Raw genomic sequence first — 24449 nt, 5'->3', positions numbered from 1 at the left:
GTTAGGTAATCACAGCTAGATCTTCATTCTGTTCTAGGTTCCAGATTGTTTTCAGTTGCATCTTGCACTTTAATCATCTGTTAAAACATATTATTCTTGATATTTGCAATATGATAATAATCAGCATAATCAGCAGAGGCATACTGGTTATGTATCTTAATTTTGTTATGTACATCTTAATTTTGATAACTTTTTAAAATTTTAAAATAGAAAGATAAGTAACAGGGACTAATAATAAAAGGAAAAAGAGTAGAGAGACAAATGCAACAAAATTTTAAAAAAGCAGATACAAAAAAAAAAAAAAGACCTCTGATTTCTTTTACAGCAGGTATAAGGAGCAGATCTTCTGAGGAAAGCTAAAGGAGATTGTAGAATAGACTTATATGTAGCCAGAAGACAACTGTTGAGACAAGCTGTGATTTGATTCGTGGGAAAACCTACTGAACAACAAGTGCTGCAGAAATACTCTCAATTGAGTATTTCTTTTTCTTCAACTGATTCATATTTTATGATGGTTGCAGTGTCCCAGGATCATAAAATCACCTTTTGTGGCCTTTTGATAAGCAAAGTCAATGGTGAAGCCAGAGTCACTTAACGTGATACTAATTTAACAACTGCAGTGATTCACTTAACAATTGTGGCAAGAAAGGTCGTAAAATGGGGCAAAATTCATTTAAGTTTGCCCCATTTTATGATCTCTTTTGCCACAGTTAAGCGAATCACTGAAGTGAATTATATGGTCATTAAATGAATCTGGATTTCCCCCATTGACTTTGCTTGTTGGAAGAAGGCTGACAAAGTTACAAATGGTGATCACATGACCCCAAGAAGGTGCAGCTATCATAAATACATGCCAGTTGGATAATACCTGAATTTTGATCATGTGACCATATTAGCGCATATGCTCCGACATTATCATCTTCAGTAGAATCCAAAGACAAATTCTACGACAATCTGGCTGCTACTATCAAGAAAATCCCTGAGAAAGAACCACTTATCCTTGGTGATTTAAATGCCAGAGTTGGAGCTGATTATAATTCTTGGACCACTTGTTTAGGTCAGTTCGGTGTTGGAAAGATGAATGAAAATGGCCAATGACTGCTGGAGTTTTGCTGCTACTATGGACTTTGCATTAGCAATACATACTTTAAAACAAAGCCTCAACACAGAGTCTGTGACATCCAAGATCGAAGCATTGGCACCAGCTTGACTTGATCTTTACCAGGCACTCCAACCTCCCCAATATTACAATCACACGCAGCTATCAGGGTGCTGATTGCGATACAGACCACTCCTTGGTGTGCAGCAGAATAAAACTGCAAACAAAGAGATTGCATTACTCGAAGAAGGAAGGAAGACCACGAATTGACATCAACAAGACCCGCAATCAGGGCAAAGTGGAGGAATTTGCACAAGCACTCAAGGAAACTCTCCCAGGCCCAGCTGAAGTAAATGCATCTGAACAATGGGAATATTTCAAGAATGCTGTTTATAACACCGCCTTGTCAGTATTTGGTAAGGAGATCAGAAAGACTGATTGGTTTGAAGCCCATTCGGAGGAGTTGACGCCAGCCACCGAGGAAAAAAGGAGAGCTCTAATTGCATATAAAGCCTGTTCCAGTGAGCGCAACCTACAGGTTCTGCAAGCTGCTCATAGCAAAGTCCAACAGACCGCCAGGAGATGTACTAACGATTATTGGCTGCAGCTTTGCTCTCAGATCCAGATAGCAGCTGACACAAGCAACATTAAGGGGATGTATGATGGCATCAAGCAGGCCTTAGGTCCAACACAGAAGAAATCTGCCTCTCTGAAGTCTGCTACAGGTGAGGTTATCCAGGACGGAGCACAGCAGATGGCACGCTGGGTGCAACACTACTCTGAGTTATATTCCAGAGAAAATGTGGTAACTGAAGAAGCATTAAATAACATTTAGTGTCTGCCTGTCTTGGAGGAGCTTGACAGTGAACCAACTTTAGAAGAACTAAATGTGGCCCTGGACTCCCTTGCCTCTGGCAAGGCACCCGGGAAAGATAACATTCCTGCCGAAGTTCTGAAGTACTGCAAAGAGAACATCTCCACTGAACTGCATGAAATCTTCTGTCTTTGTTGGAGGGAGGGTGGAGTACCACAGGACATGAAGGATGCAAATATTGTCATACTGTACAAAAACATAGGTGACAGGGGTAACTGTAACAACTACCGTGGCATCTCTCTTCTTAGTGTTGTAGGGAAGCTGCTTGCCCATGTCGTACTGAAGAGGCTCCAGGTGCTTGCAGAGAGAGTCTATCCAGAATCACAGTGTGGATTTCGAGCCAACAGGTCCACTACTGAAATGTATTTTCCCTTAGACAGTTGCAGGAGAAATGCAGGGAACAAAGATAGCCACTTTTTGTAGTCTTCATAGATCTTACAAAGGCTTTTGACTTGGTTAGCAGGGATGGCCTTTATAAAATTCTCCCCAAGACTGGATGTCCACCTCAACTCCTCAACATCATCAGGCTCTTTCATGAGGAAATGAAGGGCACTGTAGTTTTTGATGGCTTAACTTCAGATTCCTTTGTTATTCGAAGTGGAGTGAAGCAGGGCTGTGTCCTCGCGCCAACTTTATTAGGGATCTTTTTTGCTGTCATGCTGAAACATGCTTTTGGAACTGCAACAGAGGGTATTTACCTCTGGACCAGATCAGACAGAAAACTCTTTAATCTCTCTAGATTGAGAGCAAAGTCTAAAGTCCAGCTGAAATGCTTACGGGATTTCCTCTTCGCTGATGATGCTGCCATCACTGCTCAGTCTGCTGAAGACCTTCAACAACTTATGGACAGTTTTAGCAAGGCCTGCCAAGACTTTGGACTAACAATCAGCCTGAAAAAAACACAAGTCACGTGTCAGGACATGGATTCACCTCCCTGTATTATAATCTCTGCACAAGAACTGGAGGTTGTCCATGACTTTGTGTACCTCGGCTCAACTATCTCTGACACTCTCTTGAGATACTGAGCTGAATAAACGTATTGGTAAAGTGGCCACCACATTTTCCAGACTTACAGAGTATGGCTTAATAAGAAGCTGACGGAACATACAAAGATCCAGGTCTATAGAGCCTGCGTCCTGAGCACACTCTTGTACTGCAGTGAGTCTTGGACCCTCTATGCACGGCAGGAGAGAAAGTTGAACACCTTTCATATGCACTGACTCCGACAAATTCTTGGCATCACCTGGCAGGACAAAGTTCCAAATAGTGCAGTCTTGGAACGTGCTGGAATTTCTAGCATGTATACACTATTGAAACAGCAATGTCTACGCTGGCTGGGGCATGTCGTGAGAATGGCTGATGGTCGGATTCCGAAAGATCTCCTGTATGGAGAATTAGTGCAGGGAAAGCGCCTTGGAGGGAGACCACAGCTGCGATATAAGAATATCAGCAAGAGGGACCTAAAGGCCCTGGGAATGGACATTAACAACTGGGAAACCTTGACCTCCGATCGTTCAGCTTGGAGGCTAAAGACACAGCATGGCCTTCTCCAATTCGAAGAGACACTTGTTCGGCAGGCTGAGGCAAAGAGGCAGTCCTGGAACCAGCGAAATCTGGGGGCTGGGCAGGGGACAGAATGTATCTGCCCTCAGTGTGGAAGGGATTGCCACTCTTGAATTGGCCTTTTTAGTCACACTAGATGCTGTTTTAGGACCTCTTTCCAGAGCACGATACCATAGTCTCTTGAGACTGAAGGATGCCAATGATAGAATGATAGACCATGGAAATGCTACAACAGTTGTAAATAGTTACTGACCAGCTTATTAAATATGAGCCAGCAATGTGCGGCTCATTATTAAATATGAGTTGGCAACCAAAAAAGCCAATGCATTCCTAAATTGCATTATCAGAGGGATACAATCAAGATGAATCCCCTTCATGGATTACTACCCCTTCATGGATTACTGCCTTGTCGTGGCGAAGGAGCTTACATAGCTCAATGAAGCTATGAGCTATGCCATGCAGGGCCACCCAAGATGGACAGGTCATAGCAGAGAGTTCTGAGAAAACGTGATCCACTGGAGAAGGAAATGGCAACCCACTCCAGTATATTTGCCATAAAAACCCCATGGACAGTACCAAAAGGCAAAAAGATATGATGCTGGAAGATGAAGGGCGGAAGGTGTCCAATATGCTACTGAGAAAGAGCAGAGGGCTAGTACTAGTAGCGCCAGAAAGAGTGAAGCGACTAGGCCAAAGCCAAAAGGACGCTCAGCTGTGAATGTATCTGGTGATGAAAGAAAAGTAGCCTTCATAAATAAAAGAATAGGAAAAGCAATACTGGGATACAATTTCCAAAATGACAGAATGATCTCAGTTCGAAACCAAGGCAAACCATTCAATATCACAGTAGTCCAAGTCTATGCCCCAACCACTGGTGCTGAAGAGGATGAAATTGACCTCTTTGAAGCCCCATAGCACCTTATAGAATTAACACCAAAAAATGATGTCCTTATCATCATGGGGGATTGGAATGCTAAAGTAGGAAGCCAAAAGATAACCAGAAAAACAGGCAAGTTTGGCCTTGGAGTATAAAATGAAGCAGGGCACAAGCTGATAGAATTTTGTCAAGAGAATACAATGATCATAGCAAACACTCTTTTCCAACAACCCAAGAGACGACTCTACACATGGACATCATCAGACGATCAACACAGAAATCAGACTGATTATGTGCTCTTCAGCCGAAGATGAAGAAGCTCTATATAGTTAGTAAAAATAAGACCAGGAGCTGACTGTGGCTCAGATCATGAGCTTCTCGTTGCAAAATTTAGGCTTAAATTGAAGAAAGTAGGGAAAAGCACTAGGCCACTCAGGTATGAACTAAATCATATCCCGGTGGATATACAGTAGAGGTGACAAATAGATTTAAGGAATTAGATCTGATAGACAGAGTGTCTGAAGAACTATGGATGGAGGTTCGCAACACTGTACAAGAGGTAGCAACTAAAACCATCCCAAAGAAAAAGAAATGCAAGACAGCAAAATGGCTGTCTGAGGAAGCTTTGCAAATAGCTGAGGAAAGAAAGGAAGCAAAAGGCAAGGGAGAAATATACCCAATTGAATGCAGAATTTCAGAGAATAGCTAGAAGAGATAAGAATGCCTCTTAAATGAACAGTGCAAAGAAATAGAAGAAAACAATAGAATAGGAAAGACCAGAGATCTCTTCAAGAAAATTGGAGATATGAAGGGAATGTTTCATGCAAAGATGGGCATGATAAAGGACCAAAATGGCAGGGACCTAACAGAGGCATAAGAGATTAAGAAGAGGTGGCAAAATTACACAGAAGAACTATACAAGAACTAGCTTAACATCCCTAGCTGCCCTGAGTCTTTGGAGAGGGGCGGCATATAAATTGAATTAAATTGAAATTGAAATTGAAATCCTTGATAACTTCGATGGTGTGGTCACTGACCTTGAGACAGACATCCTAGAATGTGAAGTCAAATGGCCTTAGGAAATCTGAGAAACAACAAAGCTAGTGGAGGTGACAGTATTCCAACTGAGCTATTCAAAATCTTAAAAGACGATGCAGTAAAACTGCTACACTCAATTTGCCAGCAAATTTGGAAAATTCAATAGTGGCCACAGGATTGGAAAAGGTCAGTTTACATTCCAATTCCAAAGAAAGGCAATGCCAAAGAATGTTCAAACAATCGCACCATTGCACTCATTTCACATGCTAGTAAGGTTATGCTTAAAATCCTACAGACTAGGCTCCAGCAATCTGTGGACCGAGAACTACCAGAAGTGCAGGTAGGATTTTGAAGAGGCAGAGGAACTAGAGATCAAATTGCCAACATACGCTGGATCATGGAGAAAGCTAGGAAGTTCCAGAAAAAAACATCTACTTCTGCTTCATTGACTATGCTAAAGTCTTTGATTGTGTGGATCACAGCAAATTGTGGCAAGTTCTTAAACAGATGGGAGTTCCAGACCATCTTATTTGTCTCTTGAGAAACCTATATGCGGGTCAAGAAGCAACAGTGAGAACTGGACACGGAACCACTGATTGGTTCAAAATTGGGAAAGGAGTCCGGCAAGGCTGTATGCGGTCACCCTGCCTATTTAACTTATATGCAGAGCACATCATGAGAAAGGCGGGGCTAGATGAATCAAAAGTTGGAATTAAGATTGTTGGGAGAAGTATCAACAACCTCAGATATGCAGCTGATACCACTTTAATGGCAGAAAGTGAAGCGGAACTAAAGAGCCTCTTGATGTGGGTAAAGAAGGAGAGTGCAAAAGTTGGCTTGAAACTCAACATTAAGAAAACTAAGATCATGGCATCCGGCCCTCTTAATTTCTGGTAAATAGATGGGGAAGAAATGGAGGTAGTGACAGATTTTATTTTCCTGGGCTCCAAGATCACCGCAGATGGGGACTGCAGCCAAGAAATTAAAAGACACTTGCTCCTGGGGAGGAAAGCTATGGCAAATCTAGATAGCATACTAAAAAGCAGAGACATCACCCTGCCAACAAAAGTGCGTATAGTCAAGGCTATGGTTTTCCCGGTTGCAATGTATGGCTATGAAGGTTGGACCATAAGAAAGGCTGAGTGCCAAAGAATTGAGGCCTTTGAACTGTGGTGCTGGAGAAGACTCCTGCAAGTTTCTTGGACTGCAAGAAACTTGCAGTCAGTCCTAGAGGAGATCAACCCTGACTGTTTTAGAAGGCCAGATCCTGAAGATGAAACTCAAATATTTTGGCCACCTAATGAGAAGGAAGGACTCACTGGAGAAGAGCCTAATGCTGGGAAAGATTGAGGGCAAAAGAAGAATGGGACGACAAGAGAATGAGGTGGCTGGATGGAGTCACTGAAGCAGTCGGCATGAGCTTAAATGGACTCCAGAGGATGGTAGAGGACAGGAAGGCCTGGAGGAACATTGTCCATGGGGTCACGGTGGGTCGGACGCAACTTCGCAACTAACAACACACAATCAAGATCAAGTGAGGTAATAAGACCACACCTAGAATACTGCATCCAGTTTTGGTCACCACACTATAAAAAAGATGTTTAGACTCTAGAACAGCGGTTCTCAACCTGGGGGTCGCGACCCCTTTGGGGGTTGAATGGCCATTTCACAGGGGTCGCCAAAGCCCTCTCTCGCCCCCCCACGCCTTAACTCACCCTCACTCTCTGCTCTGTTGGATTGCCGGCTGTTCGCTTACCCTGCCCACTCCCAATCTATTGCTGCCTCCTGAGTCCCAGCTGATGGCTAGAGGGAAAAAAACTGTTTAAATTCTTGCCGCGGGGCTTCAAAGGCCCGCCCTACATCTGATCAGTGTTAAAAGAAAACAAATGAGAAGACCGGGGCCTGCAAAAATAGAAAAAAAACAGCCCCTTTCAGCTTCAGCATAGGTTAATTACCATAAGTAGATTTGATCAGCCTCGGACTCTCAGCTGATTTGCTCTCAGCTGTTTTGCGGAGGGCTCTGTTGCTAGCTGCAAAGAGAGGAGCAGATTTTTCCCCCCCTAACTATGCTGAAAAACGAAACTGAAAGTAAAGCAGGATCTTTGTTGCAAGGTGACAAAATGAGGCAGAGGGATATTTCTTTTTCTGCACCAAAAAAGGTAGGTGCAAAACTGCAAACAATGGGAAATTTAGGGCAAAAGAGGAGGTTCAAGATTTTAAAACACAAAAGAAAAAAGCTCTATTTAACTAGGGAATTGTAATAATTGAGATACTATTAATTGTAGATTGTGTTGAAAGCAGAAATGGTTAAGTTGTGGTTTGGAGGAATGTATGGGGGAAATTATTTGGTTTATTATTATTGGTAAATATAATTAATTAATTTGTAAGAAATTGGATTACATAGAAATAATTGGAATATTCATGTTCATATTGATCGATATACAAAAAAGATAGTTATATAACTAATTGATTTATATTAAAATGTTGAATTTGTATTAAACAACTGTATTACATAATTACATAATTAACCAATGTGAGGATGGATATAAAAATAGATGACAATGGGAAGGGATATAATATAGAATAGAAGGGAAAAATTGAATTTGATTAAGATTAGAGATGAGGATGAAGGGTAATATTGTTTTTTTAAAAAAATAGATGAGGAATAAATATGGCAAAAAGAAAATATAGAAATTGTAAATTTAATTGAAATGACTAAACACTGGTTAAATTTGTGAACCGGCCAAATACTCTGTTCAAAGAAAATACATTGTATGTTTGTATGTGTGTTTCTAATTATTGCTATTTATTCATATTTGTTCTCTTTTATTCTTTAAAGTTTAACAATTCATTCTTTATCTTAATATCTTTATATTTGTTTGGGGTTGGTTTTCTTCCCTTTCATCTTTTTTATTGTATAGCAATCTTTCTCCTCAAACCTACCACCTCTCTCTTTTCTTTCTTCTTACTTTCTCTTCCCCCCCTCTTCTTCTCCTTCCTACTTCCTCTTCCTTTCTCCTTCTCCTCCTCTCTTCCTCCCTCTCTTACCCTCACTCCTACTCTAATTTTCCTTCCCTTCCTTCATCCCTCTCTATTGCTGTATCCTTTTATGCATATGGACTACTGAGAGGACTGAAAAAGTTATTTTTGACTGGTCCTTGCACTTTTGACCAGTCCTCGAATTTACGACTGTCCTCACATTTTACGTTTTTTGCCCTATCTTATCACCATGGTGAAGAGAAGCAGTTGTGAAATGACTGACATGGTTGTTAAGAATGCTGCACGGGCATAAATGTGAGGATGGTCATAAGTGTGAGGACCAGTCAAAAGTGCGAGGACCTGTCAGAAATGACTTTTTTCAGCCCTCTGGTTAGTCCCTATATACACAGCCATGGCCACCCGGTCACATGACCAGCTAGGCACGCCCACCCAGTCACATGACCTCCAAGCCATGCCCACAAAATAAGCCACGCCCACAGAACCGATAGTAAAAAATTTTAGAACCCACCCCTGGTTGGGGGTCACCAAACATGAGGAACTGTATTAACGGGTCGCGGCATTAGGAAGGTTGAGAACCACTGCTCTACAAAAATGCAGAAAAGAGCAACCAGGATGATTAGGGGACTGGAGACTAAAACATAAGAAAACGGTTACAGGAACTGGGCATGGCTAGTCTACGAAGAGAAGGACCAGGGGAGACATGATAGCAGTCTTCCAATACTTGAGGGGCTGCCACAGAGAAAAAGGGGTCAAGCTATTTTCCAAGGCACCTGAAGGCCAGACAAGGAATAATGGATGGAAACTGATCAAGGAGAGATTCAACCTAGAAATGAGAAATTTTTTGACAGTGAGAAAAATCAACCAATGGAACAGCTTGCCTTCAGAAGTTGTGGAAGCTTCATCACTGGAGGCTTTCAAGAAGAGATTGGACTGCCATTTGTCAGAAATGGTGTAGTGTCTCCTGCTCCAGAGAAGAATCCTTGTCTCTTGGCAACATGGTGGGGAGAGAAAGGAAGATACAAGGTACAAGACCTATCACATGGCACACCTTGCCATACATCAAAAACATCTCAGAAGCTGTAGAATGCAGCTTGTGAGATCTGCAAGTGAGCATCGCATACCACCCAGAAGCTACTATACAGGGACAAATTATGCATTGTAAAGATAGTTTGGAGGTGGGAGATATTTCCAATTTAATCTACTGAATCCCCTGTATGGATTGCCCCTGTGACTATGTAGGACCAACAAAGAGGAGGCTAACCACTAGATTGCAAGAACACAAATGAGTGGTCAGCTGAGGAGACCCAAACACATTGGTAACCTCATACTGCAGTGAACAAGGACACACATTCAATTTTGCAGCTACCAAGATTGCTGGAGAGCAGGCACAAAAACAGCCAGGGAAATGATTGAAACCTGAGAAACAGGGTCCTCCTCAGTAAACATACTTTTTGGTAGATAACTCTCAACCTAGTCATCAGGATAACGGTTAGACACAATACAAGAGGTCAGAAATGAAATACAGAAATCTATACCATCTAATATTTCAATGGACTTCGCAATTAACTTGTACATTATTTTTCTTCTAAGGATACAGTTGAACTTAGTACCTCTTGTTTCCCAAGGAGAGGCTTCTGAAGACAGAGAAAACGGGAGAAGAGCTTCAATTAAGAATAAAAAGAACATGGGTTCATCAACATGTCAGTTCCGAGCATACGAATCTCTCATCTTCATTTTCAAATCCAACTAGAGGCCCAGTACACTATCATTTGCGTTTGCGCTTGCGTTTTTTTTTGGGGTGTCATGGTGATAGTAGGCGGTGCTTAGGTAGATGAATGGGCATTCAGGAAAACAAGAGGGCCGGAGGATGTTGGCTTTTTATTATCCAGTCAGAAGACCGTGTGCGCGTGGAGGGCGGGCGTTTCTTAAATAGCCGGCGACGACGGGATGGGTGGGAGGTATAACACGTCCTTTCTCTTGTAGGTTACGGTGAGGCACGAACAGCGGAGCAACGGTGACAACAGCAAACTGTTGCTGATTCCTAGCCGTTGTGACAGTTGCGAGCGTCTTTCCGCCCTCTACTCGCGCTGTTAATGCGCGTGAGCTTTCGCGCGCGTCGCCAGACGGTTGCCTGGCCGGTTCGACCGGAGCCCTATCGACGTCCTTCGTGGTGGCGGCCTGGCATATCCGCGAACCTAACGCGCTTCCTCAACTCCAGTAAGGAACCATGCGGCTATGTGGGGTGCTTCTAAAAAGCCCCATTCCCAAACAAATCGAATACTACTCTCGCTTTTCCCCGTCGCCGCTTTCTATTAAGCAGTTCCTGGATTTCGGTGAGTGATCAAACGGCACCTGTGCGGTCGCAGGGCCGCGTACATTCTACCATCTTCTCTCCGCCCAACTGAGAATTTTTGTTTCAGTCTGACGTGGGAGAAAGATCTCTAGGATACTCCCACTCTGCTGTGTGTGACGTCATCAATGTTAGGTAGGGGCTGGAGACAAGGCAATGGAGCAACGGCATCTAGCGTGGGTAGGGTTTAAGGAGACATAACTGAGTGAGTAGAATATTTGGGAATTTAGAAGATAGTTTGAAACCTGCTGCAGGAAAACAGAAACTCAACAAGTGGTATTTTTCTTTGCTACAAAGAGTGCGGAAAACTCTCAGCTCTTATACGTCAAAAACTGCTTCAGTGTTCTCCATAGGGTCTCTTGTCCAGAGAGTGAACTGGAAATAAAAGCAAATATTAGCCAGCACTCTGCATCTTCAAACTATTTCATGGGCCTGTTCGTTATTAAATTTCAGTTTCCTAAATCTTTTTTCCTTCCAGTATGCAACAGCTTTTTCAAGTTCAGTACTATACTTTCCAAAGTAGGCAATCAATCATACTTTTACTCAGGCCTGCAAAGCCTGGATTACAGTTAGTGCTACTTGTATTTTCAATAGTTCTAGTTATGTAAGAGTCTTCAATCATGAATCTTATATACGAGTTTGGCGATTCAGTGTATGCAATGATATATTTGTGTTCTGACTCTACAGTAGTTTGGTTGCAGTATAGCAGTTCATTTGGGGAAATTTGTAAATCAAAGAAAATTGGGAGTACAACCAGAACAGAATTCAGGGGGAAAAATGGATTGGCTTTCAGGACAATTCTTATTTGAAGGATTATTTGAATCCTTTATTTGTAGTTTCAAAGTGAGAACATAGTGAGCAGCCTGATTTCAACTAATTTGAACCTATTTTACTTACATGAATATTACATTGTTTTTAGTATTTTGATATAATGTGCAGAAATGAATTTGCTTTCTGCAATGTTGTATGTTTTTTTCAAAAACCAGTTCCTTGGCCGTTCTGGGTTCTTCTTACTGCATTTCTTTCACACTGCAAAAAGGTCCTCAGACTTTTTACCAGCTTTAAAGCTGAAGAGCTGATAGGAGTTTTGCACATTTCCATTCATCTTTGCAGCCTTAGATTTGAAATACCCTTATTGAGGTATGACTGAGATGATTAAGAATAGTTATTTGCACTGGATATTTAAAACAGAACATTAGATTGATTTATATCTGTGAAGTACACTTCAAGAATTACTTGTATTGATTACCATTCAGATGTTTTAAACAGAGCAAAAATGGAAAGAATTTGTTTTGCCTTAAAATACTCAAGTGATGTGATTTTATAAATTTATCTGTTTCTCAATAATTTACATAGTCGCTGTGTTAATAATTTATAAAGAATCCTATTTTATGTGTATATTCATAATTCCCATATGTCGATTTAAGAATGTTCATGTCCCAGAATCACTATAAAATGGACTGATCAGTAGACTTAGATGAGAATTTAGATGAGAAAAATATTTACAACTTTATTTTCATTATTTTATTTTATGCATTTAAATACATCTTTCTCAGAAGGGGCTCACCAGCTTCTCAAACATCCTTTGCACAAAAACATTGAAAACCCTTGGCCTAAATATTTTGTTCCATAGTTCTTGTCAGCATCAGTTTAGTCTAGTGCAGTGATAGCTAACCTTTTTTGGGACCTGAAGTCGGGAAACGAGCTGTTTCCGGCCTCCGAAGGGCCTCGGGGGTAGTGGTGGAGAAGGCTGTTTTCGTCCTCCCCAGGCTCCTAGAAAGGCTCTGGAGCCTGGGGAGAGTGAAAAACGGGCCTTCCGGTTCCACTGGAAGTCGGCAAACGGGCCGTTTCCAGCCTCCAGAGAGCCTCTGGGGAGGTGGGGAAGACCGTTGTCACCCTCTCCAGGCTCCTAGAAAGCCTCTGGCTTTCTGGCATGCGCACTGGAGCTGAGCTAGGGCAACGCTCGCATGCCCACCGATATGGCTCCACATGCCACCTGTGGCACTCGTGCCATAGGTTCGCCATCACAGGTCTAGTGGTTAAAGTACTAGGTTACAAACCAGAATACTGTATGTATAATTCCTGCATTATGCATGAAAACCAGCTGGGTGACCTTAGGCCAATCACTTTCTCCCAGCCCAAATCACCTCACAAGGTTGTTGTGGGGGAAATAGGAAGAAGGCGCATTAGGTATGTTCACTGTCTTAGGTTATTTATAAAAATAATAAAGGCAGCACATAAATACATTTTATGCAAAATGTTGAGCAATAAGAAATTAATTTTTTAAGAGGTTACAATACTTTTTGATAGAAATAACAAAATAGTTATATAATACATTAATATTCATTTCTATATTCAGAATTCTTGGAAATCAGAAACTAAAACATTATCTAAATTGAGTGCATATAAGTAAAAGTAGAGCTATTTGGAAAGGTTTCAAACTCCAAGTGTTTATAGCACTGATTTAATCCAAATGTAAAGTTTAGATTAAATATTAACCAGTCAGATTCCCCTGAATGTGAAGGGGTTTTTTTTGTTGTAAAGGATGAAAAGGTACTGAATTGGCTAAAATAATCTATTATTTTTTGTACATTTATTTTAAAAATATTTTTGTATTTATTTATTTTTCTATTTATTTTTTTTGTTTTTTGTTTTTTTTTGAAAAGTTTTAAAATATTTTTACAAACAAATTTCCCCTCCGCCTTCCTCCCCCCACCCTTTCCCTTCTCCCACCCCCCCCCCGACTTCCCAGAGCAAAATACAGGGTATAGCATTTAACAAACATAATCAAGCATAAACAAACTAACTATAAGCTCTTCACTCCCCCTTACACTTTAACTCCCCCATATATACCAAAATATAAGAATATAAGAATTCACCTAAATATTTCATTCATAAGCTATTTGCAACTTTTTAGTCCCATATTTGTTTTGAATATAATCAATCCATCTTCTCCATTCCAATATGTATCTTTCATTTGAACAGTCCTTCAAATATGCAGAGATTTTAGCCATCTCCGAGGATGTGGACAGGATTCTGGGATGGCTGAACGCGACCACATGTTTATTGGACCCGTGTCCCTTCTGGTTGGTGATGACTTCCTGGGAGGTTACACGAGGCTGGCTCCAGAGGATTATTAACGCTTCTCTGAGTGATGGTGTCATGCTGGCTGCCTTGAAAGAAGCGGTGGTGAGGCCCCTCCTCAAGAAGCCCTCTCTGGATCCGGCTGTTTTGGCTCACTATCGTCCAGTCTCCAACCTTTGTTTTATTGCGAAGGTTGTTGAGAGTGTGGTAGCGCGGCAGCTGCCACAGTACCTGGATGAAGCTGTCTATCTAGATCCGCTCCAGTCCGGCTTCAGGCCTGGGCACAGCACGGAAACGGCATTGGTCGCGTTGGTGGATGATCTCTGGAGGGCTCGGGATAGGGGTTGCTCCTCTATCCTGGTCCTATTAGATCTCTCAGCGGCTTTTGATAGCATCGACCATGGTATCATGTTGCGCCGATTGGAGGGGTTGGGGGTGGGGGGCACCATTTTGCGGTAGTTCTCCTCCTACCTCTCTGACTGGTTGCAATCTGTGTTGACGGGGGCAGTGGTCGACCCCGAGGCGCCTTGTGGGGTACCGCAAGGGTCGGTCCTCTCGCCCCTTCTGTTCAACATTTATGTAAAGCCGCTGGGTGAGATCATCCGTGGCCTTGGGGTGGAGTTCCATCAGTACGCTGATGACACCCAGCTGTACATCTCCACCCCAGGCCACCCCAACGATGCCCTTGAAGTGATGTCCCGGTGCCTGGAGGCCGTGCGGGCCTGGATGGGGAGAAACAGGCTCCAACTCAACCCTTCCAAGACCGAGTGGCTGTGGCTCCCGGCGTCCCGATATAGCCAGCTGGTGCCATCGCTGGTTATTGGGGGCGAATCACTGGCCCCCATAGAGAGGGCTCGCAACTTAGGCGTCCTCCTGGATGCACAGCTGTCTTTAGAAGAGCATATGACGGCCGTGGCCACGGCCGCCTGATACGCCAGTTGCGTCCCTTTCTGGATCGGGACTCCCTACGCACGGTCACTCAGGCACTCGTCACTTCCCGCCTGGCCTACTGCAATGCTCTCTGCATGGGGCTCCCCTTGGGGTGCACCCGGAGGCTCCAGCTGGTCCAGAATGCGGCCACGTGGGGGATTATGGGAGTGACGGGGCGCTCCCATGTGACACCTCTCCTGCGCAAGCTGCACTGGCTCCCGGTGGTCTTCCAGGTGCGCTTCAAGATGTTGGTGACCACCTTTAAAGCGCTCCATGGGTTAGGGCCGGGGTATCTACGAGACCGCCTTCTGCCGCAAATAGCCTCCCACCGGCCAGTACACTCGCACAGAGAGGGCCTCCTCAGAGTGCCGTCCGCCAGACAATGTTGGCTGGCGACCCCCAGGGGGAGAGCCTTCTCTGTGGCGGCACCCGCCCTCTGGAACGACTTCCCCCTAGAGATACGCATGATACCAGACCTCGGGACTTTTTGTCGGGCCCTGAAAACTCATTTGTTTCACTTAGCCAGGCTGGCTTGATCCCATCTGTTTTGGTTTAAATTTGAAATTGGTTTTAATTGGGTTGTTTTAAATTGTGGCCGAAATTATTTAATTATCTCTTAAACTGTTTTTTAAATTTTGTATGCTCTGTTTTATCTCGGCTGTTCACCGCCCTGAGTCCTGCTAGAGAAGGGCGGTATACAAATCAAATCAAATAAAAAATAAAATAAATAAATAAATTAGCTACTTTTAATGTCCATTCTTCAATAGTAGGTAAGTCTTCCTTCTTCCAGTACTGCGCCACCAAAAGTCTGGCTGCAGTTATTAAGTTCAAAATCAAATTAGTCTCTATTACCGTACAGTCTGTAATTATACCCAATAAAAACAACTGTGGAGTAAATTTTATCATCTTTTTAAGAATATTTTGTATAATCCACCATATCTTAATCCAAAATGCCTTAATTTTTTTACATGTCCACCTTATATGATAATACGTTGCATCATCACATTTACATCTCCAACACGTAGGTTGTAAGCTTGGATACATACAAGCTAACTTTTTGGGATCCAAATGCCATCTATAAAACATTTTGTAAAAATTTTCTCTCAAGTTTTGGGCTTGGGTAAATTTTACATTTCTGACCCATATTTTTTCCCATGTAAAATATTTTCGTATTTAGTAGTACCATCAACAATGAAACCTTTGCAAAAAATACCAGTCAAAACTACTCAAAATTTCTGAAAAGTATTCAGTTCATATTGTTGGACTGAAAAACTTGTCTTGTTTAATTTTATGAAATAAAACATATTAAAATACTCATAATTTCTCTGATTTGCAAAGCAAGTGTGACAAAAGAGACATTAGTATAATAACCATAATTGTTCATAAATGTTTTCCAGATCAGTTTCTCTTTTATAATATGAACCAGGTTGTGCCCATGTTGAATTCCTTGTGCTTGGATTGAAAAGCAATCTTCAGTTGTAGAATACATCCCAATTTGTGATTAATACAATATAAAAAGTAGGAAATTCTGAAAGTTTAATGGCTTTCATTAGTAAAAACTTGACCTGCTGAAATAATCGGGGGAACAGAAGCAGTTGAAAATAATAAATGGCATAGATATTTAGTAAATGCCTGCAGCGACTTACTATACTATATGTGAACAAATATCACATGATCAGAATTTAAGCCTAATTCTCATTGTATCTTAAAAGAATATCCTTTAGTGGTAGGGCTGTGCAGAGTTCAAAGTCAAAAATGTGTGCAATACCTGTCTACAACTTTTTAAGCCAAGCATGATTTCGTGGAATAGCCTGCCAGTGCTGAGGGCAGTTTCATTATCCTTGGGAAAGAAGCTGCTGTTTCAAAAAGTTGCAAATACATAAGCATCCCTTATGTGCACCAAAATTATCTTTTTGCTTTGGAATCCAAAGTGCCACTAGTCCTTCTGAATGATAAATAATGAACAAATTGTGTATGTCAGTTTATTGCTCTTGCCTATTGGTTTTATGGTCACAATTGGTAACAAACGTTCTTGGTTGTCAAATGAGGCACTTAGCAAAATTCCCAGCTCTTTCATTTGTTAGAGAATACTAGGTAACCCATGATCCATTGGATCCATTCAGAATTATTTACTTACCTACCACTTATGCAGCTCTTACCCTCGCTGTGCCTCCTTCAGGGTGGATTTGAATTTAAATCATGATTTAAATCACTAGTAAAAAGGCTTGATTTAAATCAACTCGAGTTAAATCATAATTTTTAAAGAGCAGCTGACATCTCTTTTCTGGCAGCGGCTCCTCCTCTGATCCGCTGTTGATTCACCAACAGTCCCAATATTGCAGAATATACAGCCTCATGCTACATAACTAAGGTCCATTTCATGCTGATTAAACTAAATTATTAATGTATCTTAAATAGAAAACTATCTTTAGATAGATTTTTTTGAGTTTTTTAAAAAAAATCATTGATTTTTATCCACCCTGGCCTCTTTTGCACCATCATACCTCTACCTGCCTACTGGCCTGGGACTTCCAACTTCCATTGACTTTCCTTGTGGGAAAGCTGACAGAAAGCATTAGAAATGATCACATAACCATGGCTGATCATAGCAGCACTGAAACTGCCACAACTTTGCCAAATTTCAGCCCCGCAGCAGTGGTGGATCCTAGATTTCAGACACATTCTGTTAGCCTTGTTAGAAAAACTGTTGCTCTGTGATGCACCTTTTTGACAATTTGAAGGTTACAGACAGACAGTTTCAGTAGCATATAGATAAATTCATAATCATCTGGTTGGTGACTACTAGCTTTTGTGTAAATTTTAAATAAATTTGATATAGCAGTATAGAGCCTAACAAGCTAAAATTAAATCCTAGAAATAGTTTCTGTTTGTAGGTAATCAATCTAATTGAATTCAAATCCTGAAGTTAATACTGGATGGGATCATACTTCTAAAAGAGCATTATTTTAGTTCATTCATAGGGAACATCCTGGAGTCATGGCCTCTGCTAAGCAATTGGAGGAGAAGCCATGATCTTTGCCCATTTCTGGTATATATGGCAGTTGAGAACATTCTTGGACTTGAGTGCCCTCATGATAGTGACTCTTCAGCTCACATTTAGGCTACTGCAAATGCTTGACAGGCCTGTCCTTTAAAATGACCTGAAAACTCCAATTGGTGCAAAATATATCACCTTGATTATTAACAAATAGCTATTTTACACTTGTGCTTTGATCACTGTATTAGCTATTACAGTTCGAGAACAAACTGAAGATATTGGTATTAATATATAAAACTCTACTCAACTCAGTAGCTGTACGATCCATATTATAAAGAGAAGTTACAGACTACTACTTTCTAAGTCAGGCCTGTCAAACTGGCGACCCACAGGCCGGATGCGTCATGCGCAGGTCACATCCACCCCAACTCCGCAAAGGCAAAAAATGTGATAGGTCACGATCCAGCCTGTGACATGATCGAGTCTGACACCTGTGTTCTGTGCTCTGTGGCTAATTATTCATTGAAACCCCAGCTATTATTAGAAAGTTTACAACACAGCAAGAAAACCTTTCAAACCTGATATTTGTCTGTCTGTCTGTCTGTGTTCTCGTGGCCAACACACAAGATGGCAGCTCTGAGTTTACATGTTAATATATCCTGTACAGTTTTTGCCTGTTCTGTGTATTTATCCTAAGAGGACTGCTGAGAGTATCACCCATGATGAAAGTAGGAGAGTGCCTCGTCATTAACAGCCCAGATCTTATAGAACCATCTTCATGAGATATCCATTTGATCAGTGGTGGTTTGCTACCAGTTCGCCCGGTTCAGGAGAACCAGTAGCGTTGGCGGGAGGCTCCATCCACCTGCCCGGACGTCATCAAATATGCTCTGCGCATGTGCAGAAGTGGCACGCGAGCGAACCGGTAGCAAAGGTAAATGAAACTCACCACTGCATTTGATCCGTATTTCGTAAGTTGATTAAGAATGTTCTATTCCTTTCATCCTTTGGTATGGATGACAGACTTGGGTTGTAGTTCTATTTTTGATATGAGTAATAATTTTATGCTTTTTATTATCTTGCTTATTGACAGTACGTTACAGGGCATCTCAGGTTATGACTACTTTTTCAGTTACTGTTCAAATGTAGCAGCACTGAACAAGGGGATTTATGAATGGTTCTCAAAGTTCTCAAAGTTCTGCCTACAGCAGCATCCCTACTATTTTCATGGGACAGATGTATATAATCTTCCATTTGTTGCCCTAATAAGTTATTCCTCGCTTAACAACTGGTAACTTAATGACTTCAAAAACACAACAGACTTCAAAAAAGTTACTTATGATCTCTCCTTGAAGTTGCAACTGCTGTACCATCACTCCCACAGTCATGTGGTTGCATTTCACATGCTTGACAGCAGGCTTGCATTTATGACCAGTTGCAGCATCCTGTGGTCACATGATCATGATTTGCAATGTGGGGTTTTCTTTGCTTTTTTTCTTCATTTAACAACCATATGATTCACTTAACAGCCAAGGTGACTTAAGCAAGGCATTGTAAAATGGTTGCAAAATCAAGTCAGGTCACATGGTGATCTGCTTAATAACTGCAACAACTTATATCCAAAATTCCAGGCTCTATTGTAATTGTAAGGCAAGGACTAGCTGTAGGTAGTGCCCCTATTCATACTAGGCTAATTGGTCTCCTATGAAGAACATACAAAATGCTGAAGAAATAACTAGGGATAGTCTAACGAACGCATGTGTGCAAGCATGTCATAAAAGAGGAACTTTTTTTTTTTTTTTGCTTTAATTTATATGCTGCCCTTCTCCGGAGACTCAGGGCAGCTTACAATGCGTTAAGCAATAGCCTTCATACTTTTGTATATTTATACAAAGTCAGCTTATTGCCCCCACAATCTGGGTCCTCATTTCACCTACCTTTGAAAGGATGGAAGGCTGAGTTAACCTTGAGCCTGGTGAGATTTGAACTTGCACTAATTGCAAGCAGCAGATGTTAATAACAGTGCTTTAGTCCACTGTATTACAGGCTCTTTGTCTGTCATTGGATATCTAAAACCCAAATCTTCTGCTTTAGTTCAGTTATGGCTTTATTAAGTTCCAAAACAATTAGTGTTGACAAGTATGCCAAATAATCAGTAATTCTGCTTAAGGTAGAAGAGAACCTATCTTGCAAAGTGAGTTGGATTAAGGAAGTTTTCCAGTACACTTGTTTCAGCCAAAATCTTAAAACAGCAAAATTTTAATTGGACTCAAGAGAAAATCACTCTTAATTCTACTTGTATTAGAGCATTAAGAGTTGAATATGGATCTCATAATAAGATTTTAACTCCTTATAAATAAATAGCTGAGTGCCACTAATATCTAACCTGGATTGTTGACTTCAATTCTTTTAAAGGTGCAGGGACATAATTATTAACAAATCGACCTGCGGATTTAGCAATTGCAAGATATACTTTGGGGACTTTTAGTAGAAACATTCTTGTTTGAATAGATCAACAGGTAGAAGATTAGAAACAGAGATCTAAATATCTAAAGTACTTTACCTGTTTGATATGTTTCTTTTTTTAATAAAACGTTTTTATTTTATTTTCAAAGTTAAAATACAAATCAAAAAAGGAAAAAACTACAAAAGAAAGATAAAAACAAAACAAAAAGGGTATATAAAACAAAATATCAAACATTCACAAAAAACACACAAAATGTCCTCCATGGTTGAATACTGATAAATATGTTACAGCAATAATAATTCTTGTTTCTTTTCATTGTTCATCTGATTGGAACCTTAAAGCATTTCCTATAGAATACCAATAGTTTTTGTTTAGTTTATTTTGATTTCTGTCATGATATATTTATTAATGAGTGGGCAAGTTCCTGAATACACTGTCAGAATTAATGCCAATAGGCAAAGATTCATTTATCAATACATTAAGTATCAGAACACTATGTGATCAATTCCAACAGTGCTATCTTAACTAAATTTTAAAAAGTCCTCTGGAAGAGAACTAACTATTTTAGCTTCTTCCGGAATGTCAGTACTTTAGGGCAAGTCTGATTTTCAGTGGAAGACTACACTATGGCATGGGGGCCATAATGGAGAAGCATCTCCTTCTTGTTTCCCCAATTTTACAGTGCTTGAAAATTACTAACAAATTTTCCTGAGGCATTGCATCAGGGGGCATCAATTCTGGTTCAGGGAGGTAGTTCTGAAAAGATATCAGCCATTAACAACTTTGTAGAGTTAAACTAGCAATTTAAATTGGACTTGAGAAAGTGGTAGTTATTAATAGGTTTGTGTGCATCTTGTATTGTATCAATTTATTTGTAAGGGGTTCTTAACACTGTATTCTGGCACAATTCTTCCTGCAATATGAAAAACTTGAGATTTTATGGAAGAGAATAGTCTAGAGCATTGTAATTATAAAGTTTGACTCCTTGTGATGAGAGGACTGACATGCCTAATTAGAAGAATAGTGTCAAAGCGTGAATCAGCTTCGTTCCCCCCCTGGGGAAACTGTAATTAATTAGAGGTGAATGGATCTTGTTTTCCATGGTGTATACTCTCAAAGAAAATTCGAAGTATATATTCTAAGAAACATTTTATTATAAAAGTACAAAACTAGCTAACTACATCTTACCGGCAGTTATCACACAGACGGACAAAGGAAGTAAGAAAAGAAAGAATGCGCAGTAGTCCAATGTCTCACAAGACCAGCCTTATCTCAGCTACAGATAAGTTCCCTGGCCAGGCTACCGTAAGTCTTAGAATGGGAGCTCAGCTGGCAAACACTTAATGCAGTGACCACCCCTTCTTTGTCGGTTGAGCAGCCATCAGGTACTGCCATCAAATAAGGCACATCTTCTTACGCAGATACTCGTGCTGAGCTGCTGGAAGTGGTTTGTTGAGCATGTCAGCAATCTGATCATGTGTAGGCACATACTGCAATTTTACAAAACCTTGTTTTACTAATTGTTTTATATTTTCGTAACGGATGTCAATGTGTCTGGGCCTAGAACCCGTGAAATGTGATTCAGAAATATAAACCACAGATTCATTGTCTTCCATCACGGTGATTGGTCGGCTGGGGTATGTCCAGATATTTGTGACTAAAGCATCAAACCACGTTAGAGAATTACATGCATCTGAAACACAAGCATATTCAGCCTCAGTAGATGAACAAGAAACAGAATTCTGTTTTCGCACATGCCAGTAAACAGGATATCCATTTAAGAACATCATATAACCTGAAGTACTTTTACGTGTTTTCTTATCACTCGCCCAATCAGAATCTGCATAACAACATAATTCTGCATGATCAGTATGTGTCGGTTCTAACAATAACCTCTCATGTTTAGTGTGTTTTAGGTATTTCAGTAATTTCTTAACACATGTCCAAGAGATTAACAGATAACAGATTAACACTAAGTGCAATGTCGGGTCTAGTCCAACTACTAATATACAACAGTGACCCAATAACTGAACGATAAAGTGTTTGATCCTCGAACTCAGGACTTGTTTCATGTGTCAAGTTGTGAAAATCTGTTTGCATGGGTATGTGTCCTGTATTAGCATCTTTCATGTTGCAATAATACAAAATTTGTTCAATTTTATTCTCTTGTGAAAGACTAAACTCCTTCTGTGTTTTGTCAATCTGAACACCTAAATAAGTGCTAACATGACCTAAAAATTTCAATGTGAAATATCTCTGCAAAGCTTTAGCAAAAGTCTCACTCATCTGCTTATTTGGACCAATATAAATAATAACATCAACATAAACAAGAACTATCTCATACATATTATCAGATCTTTTTATAAACACGCATTCATCAGTTTCGGACTTAATAAAGCCCATTGAATTTAGTTTGTCAGTAAGACATAAGTACCACATTAAACCAGACTGTTTCAGACCATAAAGACTTTTGTGTAGAAACCAGGTATCCCCTTCTTGCTGTCGAAACCCTGGAGGACCTCTCACATAGATCTCCTCATCCAGGTCAGCATGTAGATAATCCGTGTCAACATTGAACTGGAAAGCTTCTAAACCAAGAATAGTTGCGGTGGCTAAAGCAATTTTTACACTTTCAGTCCGGACTGTCGGTGAGTAGGTATTTGTGTAGTCCTCAGGATAATGTTGAGTGAAACCCTGAGCTACAAGTCTGGCCTTGTACAATGACTTACCATTTGGCTTCTTCTTGATTCTGTAGACCCATCGAGTGCCAATGACTTTTTGTTTGCTGGAGGTTTTGCAGGCATAAACACCTTAAGTTTCTTTAGACTGTCCATTTCAGCCTGCATTGCCTCATACCACTTCTCTTGCTCTGAGTCAGGAAGATGTTTGATTTGTGTGAACTTATCAGGAGGAAGTGTAACAGTACAAATCAAAGGCAAGGGTGTTTTTATCAGTTGCCATGAAAATCGCTGTGGAGGGATCCCCTTTGTGGCCCTCTTGGAACGCCTCGGAACAGCCGTCCATTCTTCTTCCGTTTTGTCCTCGTCTTCACCATGGTCGCTAGCGTCAACATTGGCGGCTTGCGAAGGCGGAACATCAGGTTGAGAAGAACTAGTGGATGGAACATTTGCCTGTGAATTTTGATCATCAGGCTGCGAGACATCAGCAACATCATCTCTAGGAAAATAAACTCCAGGATCATTGGAATGAATCCTGGACCAGTCAGCATCTTCCTCAAAATTAGCGGATTGGGAAATCACTATTACATGTTTGGAGTCAATAAATTTGCTCCATTTTGAATTATCATCAATACCCATAAATCTCATCCTCTTTGCTGCTGGACCTCCTTTCCTTCTTTGAGCTAAGAGAAGTTCACCATAGCGTATGAACCAAAAATATGGAGGTTTTTGAGATCGGGCTTGTACCCATACAACATGAAGAAAGGAGTCTGATTTATTACACTACAAGTACGGTTGACAATGTAATTTGCATATTTAATAACTTCACCCCAGTATGGGATACTGAGGTTGGCGTCTTCTAGGAGACAACACATGGTTTGCAGGACCCCTTGTCTTTCTGCCACCCCATTATGATCCCTTTGGGATCAACCTGCAGCCTTCCCCTGCCTCCTAAGGCGGTGGAACGTTTGGGGGGGGATGCTTTTCAAGAAGTCACAAGGAGGGCTGAGAGCTGGTTTCTGTCCCACAAGTAAGATTTGGTCCAGAACCAACCCCAACATGAAGTTCTTTCATTTGCTCCTTGTACTCCTTGTCTTTGCATTTTTAACAGGTAATAAATTAAATTTCTGATGACGTAAAAATAGCTCATAACTCAACTTTCTAGACAGTTATTATCATGTCTAAAAGCAAGATACTCTTTTCCATCTTTTGTCTGGCGTACCATTTAAATCAGAGCCTTTTAATTCCAGAAGTCCAAGTTTAAAGAATGGACTTCTGGAATTAAAGCTCCATTTTTTAGCTAAAACTTAATTCACACCTGTTAGTTTCGCTTGAGCAGTGTGAACAATTGACAGTGTGATCCTCCAAAGGTCTGAAAAATATATAACTGATTTTTCTTTGGCATTTAAACTAGATAACCAATGTGAAAAAGTGCATCAAGGAAGGACTGGAAAGCCAATTCATACTGAACTGTATTGGGTTTTCTGTTGT

General features: G+C 40.8%; 1 protein-coding gene and 1 long non-coding RNA gene across 7 annotated transcripts in view; one reads left to right on the top strand and one right to left on the bottom strand.

The window, feature by feature from the left end:
- Nucleotides 1-1474: 1474 nt before the first annotated feature.
- On the bottom strand, nt 1475-10874 carry LOC148113466 (uncharacterized). Its single transcript, XR_015728248.1, has 2 exons — nt 10062-10874; nt 1475-2863 (listed from the first exon to the last, which is right to left on the bottom strand). It is a non-coding gene; the product is annotated as an uncharacterized LOC148113466 (long non-coding RNA).
- The window catches only part of PDK3 (pyruvate dehydrogenase kinase 3), a 75891-nt gene continuing 61730 nt past the window's right edge, over nt 10289-24449 (top strand). For 3 of the 6 annotated variants that reach the window (XR_015728246.1, XM_087871337.1, XM_034433163.3), the window contains exon 1: nt 10289-10784. Coding sequence is in view for 2 of the 6 variants with exons in the window: in XM_087871337.1 (XP_087727463.1) it covers nt 10679-10784 (106 nt within the window). In the remaining 4 variants the exon portion in view is untranslated. Of the gene's footprint in view, nt 10785-10911; nt 11007-24449 lie in introns of those variants that run through there. The other 3 variants (XR_015728247.1, XM_087871338.1, XM_087871339.1) reach the window with 2 other exon arrangements.

This window comes from Pantherophis guttatus, chromosome 5, assembly GCF_059756535.1.
Source record: "Pantherophis guttatus breed Tessera chromosome 5, ASM5975653v1, whole genome shotgun sequence".
Classification (NCBI taxonomy): Eukaryota; Metazoa; Chordata; class Lepidosauria; order Squamata; family Colubridae; genus Pantherophis; species Pantherophis guttatus.
This window is presented reverse-complemented; position numbering and strand designations above follow the sequence as displayed.